At 40.2% G+C, this 15,137-nt stretch overlaps 1 protein-coding gene across 1 annotated transcript; it reads right to left on the bottom strand.

Moving 5' to 3' along the window:
- Nucleotides 1–3,051: 3,051 nt before the first annotated feature.
- Nucleotides 3,052–14,868, bottom strand: zgc:162707 (UPF0524 protein C3orf70 homolog B). The gene is made up of 2 exons (XM_067516292.1): nt 14,391–14,868; nt 3,052–5,500 (listed from the first exon to the last, which is right to left on the bottom strand). The coding sequence occupies exons 1-2, from the start codon at nt 14,572–14,574 to the stop codon at nt 4,818–4,820; spliced, it is 867 nt and encodes a 288-aa protein (XP_067372393.1). The 5' UTR covers nt 14,575–14,868; the 3' UTR covers nt 3,052–4,817.
- Between the last annotated feature and the right edge of the window lie 269 nt (nt 14,869–15,137).

Here is a 15,137-nt window from a genome sequence, read left to right as displayed (position 1 = left end):
ATAGACACATCTACCCACTCTTAAGGGCAAATACTTAATAACCCATATGTAATGTTTCTAAATGTCAAAAGAGAGAAAAAAAATAATAATTCACGGAAGAAAAAATTTAAAATGGCTATTTAACTCACTAACTTTCAAAATTGGATGGTAACACAGACACAGTACCTGATATCTTCTGTCCCTTTGATTAAGATGGATTCAGACTTTCCAGTGCACAAATACACACAGCTGCTTTGCTAATTACCACTGCAGAGAATTGAAAGACTAGAATGAGGTTTTGTGTAAATACATGTAACATTTCGTGAGTGATAAATGGAAAATCTGATATTTTCCATATTCAGAGTGTTGCATAATTTACAGTATGAGCGAATGTGCTCATGCATCCTGTGCTTTCAGCCAACTACTGACTTATCAGCTAATGCAGACTAATCCACAGCAACAAATCCAAATAATCAACTAACCAAGATATGAGAATGACCACTGTGAGTCATTCTGCCATTGCAAAAAAAAAAAAAAGCACTCACAGACTTTTGACCAGGAGCAGTAAAAGACTGATTCACCAAGTAGCTCTAAGCAAGAAAAAAGAGAATACTTTCAAACACAGCTCTGTCTGTCGACACTAAAGCTTGAAGCTGTTGTTTGCAGGGAGAAAGTCATGCTCTGTGTCTAAAAGGAAAAAGTGCTCTAAATCCATTTCAAAGGCAAGGGCAGACAGTGACGGAAAAAAAGTAATGAATATTTTACAGGCAGGGAGTGCAGTGCTGCACTGCAGGTGACTCTCTTGCGTTTATAGAGCTTATCAGAAACCCATCACCCACTGAGGACGTGCCAAGGGAAAGCCATGTGTCTGATTGTTTATCATCAACTGCTGGTGGTTTCCCCTGTTACCTGCACACCACATGCATCAGGCCAATCGCAGGGACATTATGCTGTAAATTGGACATATAAATATAAGTTGGCCCTTTTGAAATGCTCTGCTGCTGTTGAAGTTTGGCTCTGAAAGTTTCCGATTAGAAATGGAATGCATGAGGAAGCTGTACCTGCAATATGGTGCCGTTCCCTGTGAGGAGCTGATAGTGATTTCTATAATGTCAACTGTCACCTTCTAACATTAGCCCTTTAATCTTAAGGCTTGCCAAGAGAAATTTCAACATAGCTTCCAATAAGGATTAAAAAATATAACTTAAAACCGTATTGATTTAAACAAGGCCTGGCTTGCAGCATGACATACTGGTCAGTCAGGTTTATCCCTCACATATCTTTTACCCAGTTTTCCTCCATATCATGGGTGCTGTAGCACATCTTTTTTTATCTGCAATCATTAAAATGTTTTTTACAAATACATTATTGGAATTATTAATTTATGTTTAACAAATTTCTCTTTGCCATGTGTGAATTATTATGACAGACATAGCAAACATAGGCTTTTAATTGAAGCTTTAAGAACATATTATAGTATTTCCCATTTTCCCAGTTTATTTTTAGCACTTACAGATGTAGCTGTGTTTTAGCAAAGATTTCTATGAGAATAATTATACTATATGCCAGAACATTTTAAAAAAAATTGTTTAAAGAATGAAAGTTACTTACAGGCTTAAATGAATAAAATGGAAGATGGATGTTAGAGAATACCTACTTCCAAATCTTACAGACATACAATCATACAAATAATGTGAGCATTTGTAAAAAGTGTGTAGAGATTTAAGACTCCCCCATCAGAGCAAATGTATTCATGCCTTCCTGCTGACACTTCTTCTCTTACTTGTGTGGGGCTTCATTTTGTCTCTTACAATATCCTTTGGGTGTGTAGGATTTGATCATCAGGTGAGAAAATGAATGAGAAATTTGCATAAAATTAAAACAAAAACTTGCTTAGCAGTGTAGCACATTCATGTGGAACTGACAACATCTCTGCAACTTGTGTGACTCGCACTGTGCCAGGCCTGCTTGTGTAGCAGTCCTTGTACAAGGACATTTCTGAGTTGGTGTGCGACTTCCTGTGTGTGTGTATAAGCTCTCCAGTGCTCAAGGTGCCTGCCAACGGAATGACTTTGCTGTGAGGGATTAACAGTAACAGTGATCTATCTCTTCATAAAATCTGTCTGTAGCCTTTGAAAAAGCGGAAATGATTTCAAAATGCTGAAGCACATGCGACCAGATGTGAACTACACAGACACACACACGCGGTCCATCCTAAGACTTTACATGTGCTTGCATCATCATCATCCTTTTAATTGGGCTTCCTTTCATCTGCCTATCGCTGCACTCCATCCCATTTCCTTCTCTGCTCTTCTCCCACTCTGTTGTGTCATCCAAGCTCTCCAGCAGTCAGCTGCGCACTCCTCCTCTCCATCACTGAGGAGAATAGTGAATGTACATTTATATAAACTGATTAGCATTTCATCCCAGACTTGGTTGTCTCTTCACACTAGCAGAGTACACAAAAAAATCAATAGACACAATGTAGGGGGAAAAGAGAAGCGTGGAGAAATCAATCTGGGCTCAGTGAAGGTGAGAAAGGCACCTGCATGGTTGACAATAAAATCAGCTGTAAGACAAAGTGTGGAGAAGACTGTCTGGGACAGAGACTCAGAGGACATGGCGGGATTCTCCCTCTGTCATTGGTGTGGATCAATAAGCGTGACGTTTGAAGGTGTAGAGGCATGACTCCAACCAGCATTGTATTTCTTGCATCACAATTGTATGCTATGCTAAAATGATAGAATTATGGTCCCCAGGACCCTTTGGTTTTGTCTTTCTCACTAAAACTCCCTGAGATTTCTTTAACCAGTGCAGCACAACCAAGTAAATGTTATGATGGAGGGGCTATGAAAAACAAAAAGAACCTTCCTCAAGATGTTTCAGAGGAGACAAACAGCCGTAACTACAGTAATGATGCAATTCTAGTGTATCTTTCATTTTAGCAACTCTCTAGAGAACATTAGTCATCTGTGTGTCAGGTGGAATAAGACTAAGTGCATTTCAAATAAGATTTTTTAAAAATGTCAACATGCTTCAAACCACTGGCTGCAACAGACAAACTAAGAGAGAAAAAGGTTCATTGAGATTTATTCATATCAAAATAATATAACAATTATAGGAACATAAGTTTAAACTGCATTAGAAGAAACTGTGTGCAGTGTCATGTCAAGGGCTATCCCTGAATAAAAACTTGAAATTTGAATTTAAACAGATACAGAATATCTCTGCTCTTTAAACACTGAATCTAAAATTAGTTAAACAGATTTTTGTCACGAGGGACTTCTGCAAATAAATGCAGTCATGCAAAATTACTTTAACACCTAGTGCTTGTATCATTCTAGCAAGACATATTTGTGAACATTTTTGTGCTTTTTCCTGATAACTCTGCAACAAATGACTCTTAAAACATTGACAACGAAAGAAAAACCCAGCTTCATGTTACTAAGTGAATAATAATGGGCTTTCTCTCTAAATGTATGTGAGTGTATTTCCTATCACCACATCCATTACACGTCAAAACACCTATTCAGCATCCTATTCCATAAAATAATGTTCATTTAAAGGTGCATTAAGTGACATTTTTCTGCCCCACAGCACAAAGTACCTGTAACATAAAGTCTAATCTAGCGTGGACACCTTTCTGAGACTCCCCTATCAGCTGGAATATACATTTGACTATCAAGCCCAAAAAGCAAATGGCAATGCAGTTTTATTATCATATATGTTTATATGTGTATACTGGATACCCCTTTCACTAGATGGTTTACCAGTCTCCACTGTGACAAAATGACTTCTATTGTTGTTGCTGTAGCTCTGCCAGAAACACGACCGTGTTATTTAATTTCTTGGCTTTCTAATAGAGGTCAGTGCAATGTTTTGCTTACAACCCATTTAACCTTGAACAGCACTGCAGCTCAGTTCAGTTTGACCAGAAAAAGGTGGCCAGAACAATGTGATTTAGATACACGGTTATGACGTATGGGAGTATCCCATGGTCCTCACGGGCAGGTACGTTATAAGAAGGAATGTGCTTTTGTGTTACCTTGATTGTCGAACACTGACCTACCTAGCTACTGCTCGTGTTGGTGTCAGTAAAGTGCAGACAAACTGAGGGGCCAGAATATTTTATATTAACGTGATAAAAGCAGGGTTGTCTCAGCAGCTTGGAGCTTAGTAAATAATGGGTTAAAAAGCTGATGTGCTTTAGGCCCTTGAGAGGTAGCTGGCCTTGTGTGTTTATGCTGAAGTGTCAGAATTACTAATGTGTGGGTGGAGCCACTGATCAAAGAACAAGAAATGGCACACAGAGATGCCACTTAAAAGCTGAATTAGAATAAAGTGGGAACACTAAGAATTACCAAACTGCTAATTATCATCCTGAAACCTATTACACCACCTTTGTCCATACATAATTTAGACACAGGTTATTTCTGCCTAAAAAGAAATATCAGTAAAATGTCAACATTTTCTGGAAGAAGTGTATGTACTATAGATTCTTTTGTTTTCTTTTGTATAATAGATTTCCTCAAATCATTTCCATGTACAAGAGGTTTATTTGATCCACTGTGCATGTGCTCAGTGTTGTTGTGCTTAATCCCTCTCCTTTATTGTTCTAGAAATTCATTCCATGCAGGGGATGTGGACAGAGGACAGGACGTGTGGGTGCAGATGTGCAGTTCCTGGCCACCTGCAGGAAATCATATTCATCCTAAAATAAAAGTCACGTCGATGTGTTAGAGGGGACTTTTAAAATAAATGCGTATTTGTAAAGTGTATAGTTCTGCTCTGTGAATTATGGTCCCGCACAGCTGGTGTCCATGTTGACGAAATGTTAGTTACACAGTTGTTTCAATCTTTTCAATGATCTCTATCATGGACTTGGAGGGAGACAGCACAGAGCAGTCATCTTGATCCCAGAGGCTGCTGGGGCTGGAGTTCCCATCTGTGCTCAACTCATCCTCCTCCTCTTCCTCGCTCTCCTCCTCACAAGATTCCAGGTAGTGCAGACCCAGCGCATTGATGCCAGAGTCCTCGGAGCTTGATGGAGAGGAGCAGTGGTCCATTTTAGGGCCTTTTATCTTATCCACAGGAGAAGGGTGTTTATGTTCACTGTGCACCTGCTGGGCTTGTTGTACTGGTGCAGGTGTATGTTGGGCTGGCAGCATGGGCTTGACTGGTTGCCGAGGCTGATTTTTGGGCACCCGAGGTGTAGCTGGAACAGGTGGGGAAGGAGTTGGGGGGTGAGGTGGTTCTGGCAAGGGAGGTGGGGGGCGCTGCACATAGCACATCTTCCCATTGATGCGTTTGACAATGTAGTCGTCCACAAACAGATCTGCGATGACGCAGTACTTAGGTGACTCCAGGTGAGGTGGGGACTGGAAGCAGGGGGCGAGCTTCAGGAAGCGCTCAGCCAAAGAGACTGACAGATCGATGGTGTTACTGTACTCTGAGCCGGTAGGCGGCACAGTTGTGCTGGGCAGCTGGCACACATTGGTCATGGGTTGGTACACGTACTTGCCTTGAGGAGAGGATAAAAAAACAACAACATACAGACATTAATTTTCATTGTTTAGACGTCAATGATACAGACTGGGGAGAATCATGAAGCTGCTTTGTCAATGTTATTCTTACAACAAAAAAAAAAATTACCACCCAACTCTGTAGTTCTCTTTAGCTCTAAGTAGCATTTGAGCATCTTTCAGCTTATTGATTCAGTTTTTAGGCCTACAACTTTACTATTCCCTTTCACCACTCTCATCTGCATCTCTCATCAGCTAGCAGCTGTTTTGCAATAACAAAAATCTCTTACCGTCACCTCACTGTACACTGCCTGCTCAGCCACAAAGTGCAATATACTATAGTGCTGCATGCAGGAGCCAAAAAGCCACAGATTTCCCTCAGGACATGGGGAAAACCAACACGGGGTTTAAAAGGTGGACAGAAACGTGACTCAAAATGAGTGGTAATGCTGCTCAATGTTGTAAAAATAAAAAATAAAAATCACTGAATCCTGGTTTAAGTGAACAGAATGGTAAATTTGACACCATGTGAAAACATTTGGCAGGAATCACAGCAGCAGCATATAGTATATCATAAATATATAAACTCAAATATAAATAAGCTTTGCTTATATAGAAAAAAATGTATGACCACTATATTAATAATAATAATAATAATAATTATAATCAGAGTAGTAAAAATGTATAAATAAGTGTTATCAGTCTTTTTGAGGATGCCAAAAAGAGGGCTGGAAGCATAAAGTGTGGCTGTGATAACCAATCATTTGTCCTTTCTTCGGGGGCGGTAGCAATTTTCACATCACATTAGTTTGTGCTGCCAAAGGCAAAAATACCTACCACCACTATCTGAGGTAGAGATGGAGCCTGAGTGCAACATAGTTACATTTCAAGCTATCCACAACAGCGGAGCAATCGTTGAGCGTAAACTGACAGAAGACCTAATTCAAAAATGATGAAATGGCATATAGGATTAAGGCCCTACGACAGAAATCATGATGGTGGTGGGGCTGCCATACATCTGGATTACTAACACAGTGGATTAGGTTGGTGTAATATACTTTACAGTGTCACACAAATCCTCAAATAAATACATTTGTTCTGGAGAGAGCCCCTATTCATATACAAATTTACAAGCATTCCATGTTAGTTATGCCTCTCACTTTGGCTACTCATGTACTGATGGTGCACAAAATGACTGCTCCCAAATGTTACTCATTGTTTGCAGCCCACTGCCTCCAGCTCTGAGGCGTGCTGCCTGAATAGTATAGCTCAGATGTGTGTTTAACTGGCTCCCTGGAGAAAGAGAAACTACAGAAGATGACAGGCCTACGCATCACTTCCTCTCACTCTGTGTCCTTGTCTTTTGTTTCCCTGGCTGCGGGACCCGTTCAATCAAACTCTTCTCCCAGGTTGAGCTGAAAACACCAAACTACTTCAAATTAGGGAAGTAGGTCCATAATGCATTGCTGAATGGACAAACTGAGTTAGTGTTGCTGACAAAACATTTTTCAGGAAACTCTTCATACTAAATCTGCCATACGTAGAATGATATTTTACCACATCAGTATTAAGCCAAACACTTTTATAGTTTAAACCATGGAGACTGAAAGAGGAAGAAGACACAGAAAGAGGTAGTGAGTGCATATACCTTTTACATATAGTTAACACAGACCACAGGAGTGAATATTAACACAAACCAAAGGGGGATAACAAGGGGAACAGTCACAATGCTCTGTTTAATGAGAGAAACTCAGTGGTCCGTGTTCAGACCGAGCGAAGCCCATTCAGACTAAAAAGGCAATGGTAACAAATTAGAGCTAAAGCTATAGAGGGCAACATGTTGACATTTAGTTTTCAGCATATTACATCTAATTGCATTCATCCATCTGGAGCTTCACATAACCAGAGCAATAGTGTGGGACAGACAGATGCATAGGCAGACAACAAAGCAGACAGACATATGGAGCCAACACTACACCAACACTATTTGTCCTCAACAGCCTTGCAGAAGGGACACAGTCTGTCTGTAGATTTACGGCGAGTGTGCAAAATGCAGAATTAGTTTGCACTTAGCCAGAAATACTGTATCACTGTTTCTGAGAGCCCCAGAGGACAGTGCGTTGTGTGAGAGATTAATCTCACTTATTCTGGCAAAAATTAAGAGAGTAGAATCTTTGGGCAAAGCAAAACACAATTTTCTGGACCTGGAAGATTTAAGATGAATTATTTGTTACAATTGCTAGTCTATTATTGTTTATAATATTTATGTTATTACAGATTCCTGAACTTTCACAATAGCATTAGAAGTTTCTGACCACTGGTAGTGCCCTGGAGCTTTTACTGTACAACTGGATTTGTTTAGTGGGCGTGAACACCTAAGCAGACAAAACAATTAACATTCTTTCCACAGTTATTTAAACTATTCCCCTCATCAAATAACATTGGCAAAAATAGCAATGTGATAAAAAAAATGCAGAGAAGAGCAAAGCAAGAGAACTCCTTTAAGATCCTGTGTCAAATGTCTTTATCCTGCACACGCATCTAACCAGAAGCAACAATGTCCAACAAACATGGACTCAATGATAGACAAAACATGTGTGACAAAAACTGAGATTTCCATTTAGCTGTACTGTTCAGCTGAGAACTGAAATCAACAATAACTGACAGCCAGTGAACACCGTCTGTGCAGCTCTATTGATATTCGGTTGTACCCTTTTGTGCAGAAGCCCTCACATCACAATAACAGTTGTTCGGCGGCTTCTGCCCGCTCTCCCTCTGCCCCGTTTGTCTTTCCATACTAACAGGGGCCAGATGTTCTCACAAAGAAGGAAAACGTGGCAAAATTCATCAATCTGTAGACATTTAACCCTAATTCGGAGAACATTTTACATTTTTATTTCCACTAAACATCAACACCAACAACACTTGAGTCTATGTCCTAATACTTTGAATTTCTCACCCTGTCTGTACCACTCATTTGCAAAACCATTATACTGAACATTGTTTATCAATTTAAGTATTTTCAGCTGCCAATCAATAAACATTAGTTATGATTGAAGTATTAGAAGTACCAGGAAACATTTTGTGTGGTAATAAAGGAATTCATCAATCAGGGCAATAATATCACTTATGGTATATTTATTTGGGAAAAACAATTGAGTAAATAACAGTAAAAATAATCAACCTGAAAATGGTAAGAAACCACTAGTTGTTGTGCATGTTATATTTCTCATCCTTCGTGTTGTTATCCAGTGTATTTTCCTGTTCCCAGAGACAACTGGCTGGCCACAGACGGCACGCTGTTAACATATTTCTAGCCGTGCTACAATAAAGATTCACAGAAAAAAATCCACTCTCTAAAGCCTCAGCAGTGCTAAAGAATCCAACATTAGGAGCTCCTCTGCAGACCCACAACTTTACACCTACAATCATATTGAGACAATTCGGCTGCACAGAAAACACAGTGTGTTCCACTAGCAGCAGCTTCAATAGGCCAGAATAATAAGCAGCAGGACATGTTGCTCTTCACATAAGGAGAATGACTGCTGCATTTTGCGCCTGTCATTACGTTAACATTAAATGCCACTAACAGCAGCAAGTTCAGTGGGGAGATGTATGAGATTCTTATTAAAATAAACATAACCTGTTGGATGCATAAGTAAAAGCTCCTGATTACAAGAATTTAATTATAAATGCAGGATTTCAACAGTTAAAAGCAGGAAGGAAATATAGCTGGTGGAAATATAGATAATGGGGTTGGAAGATAGCAAAATATCTAAAATATATATTAGGATTCATTTAAGTGCTGGAGCAAGGAGAGAGAGAGAATGTTAAACACAGCCAAGATGTGTTTTTTTTAAATATATTACAGTGAAAAATCAAGAGTTCAATAGATTAATGAGAGTGGGAGAACAAGCAGCTCATTCTAAGGAAGTCGCAGATTGCACTCTAGAGGAGGGGGCAGAGTGGAGGAGGAGTGAAGACCTTCAGCTCCTTCACTACCACCCCTCTCCACCATGCACGCCTCCTTTGGTTTCTCCTGGGTTTTTAGCTGACCGACAGCTGCGCAGTCGGGTCTGATACAGGAGATAGTCTCTCTGAATAATGCAGCATACAGCTCATCAGTGTCTCACTCTTTCTTAGAATATCATTCTGTTCAAATTCTAGCTGTACTGTCTACAGTTATGAGAACACCTGAAGAGAAAATATGTGAAGAATGACTTTCACACTCCACAAGCTCGATGTGCAGTCAACATGAATGAGCACGACTGTCACAGTTACACAGACTCTGTCCTTTTAACATTAGTTTGTATCAAAGCCCTGAAAGTGCTTGAGCAATTAACAACCGCCTCACTTTGATGTTTTTGGTATTTCGGAGCTGAAGCCAGCAGTCATTATGTGCAGACTGATACTCTAATGCAACATACCAGTTCAAAGCAGCATGTTGCCAAAACTGAGTGAGCAAAAAAAAATTATCTTAGCAGATTGTTATCATTCTTCATAATAGCTGCTACACACATTTGGCCGGTGGATATGGCTTGCTTGCACATCCGCTGTGCTTTGTGGTTAAATCTGTCCAACAATGGAGCTGCAGCAGTGGCAATAACACAAGTTTCAGGTTTCAGAGAAGGGGGCTGTCTAAACCAGCATCATGTGAAAACTCCTTTCCTGTTTCCTATTTCCTGCCTTCCGAGGCGTCTCCTGACTTACAGCCAGTTTGAAATACAATGTTTGTACCATAGTAAAACACATAAACATGCTTGCAATGATGGTCGTGTAAAGTGGGCATTAGGCCTTAAAAAGACAACTCCAGTGATGCAGATTATAGCACTGCACAGTGTTGGACAATATTAAAGGGTAAAGGTCAGTGCAGGGAAGTGTTTTATACCAGTCCTATAGTTGTGGTACCTTTTATCTAAAGTATATGGGGACTAAACAATAAGTTCAACCTGTATTCATGTTATCAAAAATAAAATAAATAAATCTGCTCTCTAAACACAACAGGCCGTGGTGTAGGCTATACTGAAACACAACAGCACAGTGATCCACGCTCTACTGACAGATCGGAAACTAACACAGAAGGATGTTCAGGGGTGTTAGGAAGAATATTTAAATAAACTCTTTTGTGTTCAAGTGTAAGTCGTGACAGTGAATGAATGGGAACAACAGAAACTGGAATCAGCTATTAGTATTTACACTTGTGCATATCAAAATCTTTGACAACAGTGAAATCAAATTAGCTACTCTGAATCTATTTCAGTACACCAGATACCATCTGAGCAATAGCTATACATAAAACCCCACACATGAAAAAAATAGTGTATAAAAAAGCCTGTTTGGTACCTTTTTAAAGCGGATTACTGAAACAACAACTCCTCAACCTGCTGTGCCATGTCATGAACAAATGAGCAATGACAGAAAACAATTGGAATCTTTGTCTATCATCTAAATCAACCTGAATAAATTATGTGACAGTTGTCACTAATTTAAATACAGTAATCTTGTTTGCTGAAAATATGCATGCTCTAGCTATCTGGAAACAATAGCTACAGAATTCCTCATCTTTTTTGTGTTTCTTGAAGAGTGCTTCCTTGCTGAGCAGTAACACAAACAGGGGCTGTGATATTGCATTAAGAAACCTGACGAACTTTTGATGCTGCTCTTCTTTTATCACAGCAGTTAAATGGCTCAAAGCACTAAGGTTCCCAAACATGAACAATCAATCAATCAAAAAACATTCCCTTAGGACTGTGCCAACAATATATTGATCCTTTAATAACATGTGAAGCTTTTTTATGAGTCAGCATTGTGGTCCATTTTGAATTGGCCACCATATCAATCAATAGAGGTCAGAGCTTTATCCAACAAGCCGCTATATTTCCCAGTAGAAATAGCGGCAAGCGTGGCTTGACAGATGAGACTGCAGAAAAAGTCTCAAGAACAGTCATCAGAAGCACTAGTCCTAACGTACAAAATCAAAGCTGACAGAGTACGAGCCGACTGACAAGACTGTTCTGGAGTCATTAGACTTGGTTAGACTTTCTTAATGAGTAATTCATTGCTGTGCCTGGTAATTGTAATCAGTTAGTAGAGGATAAAGACAGAGAGAAAAACATTCAGACCAGGTGGTTCCAGTACTGCTGTGAGCAAAAGCTCTCATCAGAGTCGACATATTGGCGGTGACACTAAACACAGCTAATTACCACTAATGAGAGGCTTGGACTGATGTTGTCACCAGCTGGGAACACTGCCTCCACCTACATTCAATTCCAGTTTTCTCTATTTTCTCTGCCAAAGGTTTCAACCAAGCTGTAACTAAGTGGGATATGCCGGAAGGCCATCAAAGAAATAACATTTTTTTCTCCCTACAAACTGCAAAGATGATTTGTCACCTCTGAAAGCAGAAGCTGACACGCTGAACATGTTCACACGTTCACTTTGCAACAGGATGTAGGAAATGGCAGAAGCAAGGACTTAAGTCGCAGGTAATCAGCCCATACTTCTCAACAGAAAATGAAAATATTTAGAGTTTTGGAATTTAATTGCAGAGCCAAGTGACCTTTTATGTTTGTTTGCCTGGAAACCTATTAAAAATGTAATTAAAAAGGCCGTTTGGAAAGGCTCCCTGTGGTGAATTTACAATTATCAGTTTCTGAACAAGTTCATACTCCAGGCGACGGTCATAGGCATGTTCAAAATTAAAGCATGACGAGATAAGGGCATAACGACATGTCACTACTTTTGCATCCAGCATTATTATGCATCTCTAGAAGGCTGTGAGCCCGGCAAAGCAGAAGCACCGCGCTATACATTTCTCACTGGTTCTCCCTGATTCAGCAGTCTAAACTGGTTTATTCTCACTGTGGTGCATGCGAGGGAAACCTGTGAATTACCACAGAAAAAAGGTGTGGAGGTGAAGAGCTCCATTATGATGCTGCTGGCTTTTATAGCATTACAAACCTGAATTAAATAACATGTACAAAGGGCTTAATCTCCATTATGGAGCAATGTTCAGCTTGATGAATATTTTAAAGCAGAAAGGAGGAGCTAGTCTAAATGTTTACAAATAATGTAACGCTGAGCAGGCTTTGTGAGATTTATAAACCCCAAAGGTGGCTCGTAATAAATGCTGGAAAGAATTCATCAATCCTCTGCCACATCAGATATTTCAAATTGCTTGGCTCTTTCTGGGTGGAGGCGTGCATCTAAATCCAATGATTACACGGCAAAGATTACATTGTGACTTGTGCAGCCGCACACTATAAGCCCCGGCCGACTGGTGCAGAGGGGATGGCGATTGTGTTTTACACTGATCTCAGGATTTTCAGGGCAGCCAAAGATGGGGATGAATTAGGGCAGCACAAATAGACAGACATCCCTGTCAGGTTCAGGGGCAGCTATTGGGACTCTGAGGTGGTGTCAAAGTGTCAGGTTGAGCAAGGTTCAAATCCAGGGAAAGTTGCTTGGTACAGTGTGTTAGAAATACCACTGACACTTCTGAAGGTGAAAATAGTCACAGTTTGTGTGGAGCTGTAGCCCTGCACTCTACCAAAACAGTCAATTTAATAGTCAATAGAAATATCGTTACAACGCTATTGAGCACTGTATATGTTAAAGAGAGTGGCATGAACATAAAGAAAAGCACCAGATTTTGTCTGTTTGAATCTAAATGTGTTTATTGTGGCCAAAGGTAGGACACGCTGTCTGTAGCATTTAGCCCAAAGCCCATTTTTTCCTACTGAAGCTGTAAATCTTTAAATATGTCACAAATGTGTAGTTTCGTCATTAAGGGCTTGTGATTTCAGTTTCTCACAGATGTCACTTAAGTGTAGATGCTGAATGTGCTGATACTAAGCAAATCTAATTATTACTATTTTCAGCTGTGTGGTTAATGTGGAGCCCTTGTGAGGGTTTACAGCACCTGGGAGGAGTGTATGACTATGGGATTGACTCAAAATTAACTAGAGTGCCAATGTTCATTGTAATAAAAGAGTTGTTGTGTGTTTTAATATTTTTTAAATAACAATAAATGTTGATAGTTGAGAAAATATACTACATCAGGCTTTATATCACAAGACACATCCTCTAAAGCAGAAATGAAAGTCATGATCTAAGCGTGTGATGTCTACAAGAATGTAATTTAGCATTTCCACTAAAAGAGAGTTAAATTTAGTCAGTGTTGTGTGTGTGTCCACAGTTATTTTAATGGGCTGGAGGTGTGTAGATAGATCAAATAGATCAAAATAGCAGGGCTCAATCAAAACCAAGAATTACTTAGTTATTAGCACAAAAATAAAAGAAACTGTTTTTGTGTTTTCTCTTGCATAAACGAACTTTATTTTTTGTAAATTTAAACTTAAACAGACTGTTTTGTACCTTTGTATCTATTTTTATCTGCCCACACTTAGTCTGGGCTTAGTTTCACACAGTCTACAAAGTAAGAAATGGCCTGGTATATCATTTTGCTGCCTATAGGTTTTTATCCTCCTGTGTTGAGACCGCACATACTATTCATTTGATGGTTACACTCTGGTTAGGAACGTGACACCAGGTTTGACCTCCACAGTACTGCAATAAATACAATCAAGTCTAGGAAAAATGAAAAACACCACGGGGCCTGCTTATGCTCAATGTGAGCGCTGTGGAGTTAACATTTACATAACATCTCATGTCTGACTCTTACTTTTGGAATAGCCTATCAACATCGACTTAGTATCTACTATATTTAGCTGTTTTACCCATATACAGGATGTCTCACGGCGAAGAAAAGCTCCTCCATTCATAGCCATCCGTGACTTCAAATTATCCTGCACATTTTGTCGCCACAGTGACAGTGAGATTCGTCTGCGGTGGTTCAGAGAGCTATTAAAGCTTAGAAAACAAACTTACAATGACACCAGCCCAAGTGGCAGCACCAGTGCAGCTTGAAGCACTTCCCGTGGCTGTGCGTAGCGCAGATGGAGAGTCCATCACAAGGCAGGAAGTCTGGTCTCCCCGCGCAGCTCTTAGCCAAAGCCTGCGCCTCGTCCAACTTGTCACTCTTCGGACACTTATGCGCTCCCGAGGCGGCCATGCCAACATTTCTTGAATCGCCAAAAAACGCTCACAGCCTCGCCCGAGTGCACTACAACATACCCGGGAGGACGGAGCCGAGGTTCACGGTCCACGCAGCACAGGGAGCTTTTCAACTGGGAGACCGAGGCGACGGACGGTGCTAGATTTGTGAATCCACGGCAGCTGGGTTAGTGCTGAAACAAAGGCTGCCAGTATATCCTGTAAAAGTAGAGGAGCGTAATTATCGAGGTGTAATGTCATTTAAAGCCTCCCATTGTCGTGATCCACACATCTCTCCATCCTCGCCTCGCGTAGAGAAGCTCCTCTGTGCGCCGGTGACGCGCGTACGGAACAACAGCGCGCATCTGAACTTCATCACACAACGGGAGGAGTCCACCAACATAAAGCCAGCTGCTCTGCGCACTTCCAACACAGACAGCGTTCATCAGTTGCTCTAAAATCTTCAAAACACCAGGTCTGGATCTTAACCGAAACTACTAGATTTTCAGATTCACTTCAAAATATTTACACATGGGCTAGATTTCCCGAATATATGCAAATAGTATAATCTGTGTAAGCATT

The sequence above is a fragment of the Channa argus genome, chromosome 9 (genome assembly GCF_033026475.1).
Source record: "Channa argus isolate prfri chromosome 9, Channa argus male v1.0, whole genome shotgun sequence".
NCBI classification, from domain to species: Eukaryota; Metazoa; Chordata; class Actinopteri; order Anabantiformes; family Channidae; genus Channa; species Channa argus.
This window is presented reverse-complemented; position numbering and strand designations above follow the sequence as displayed.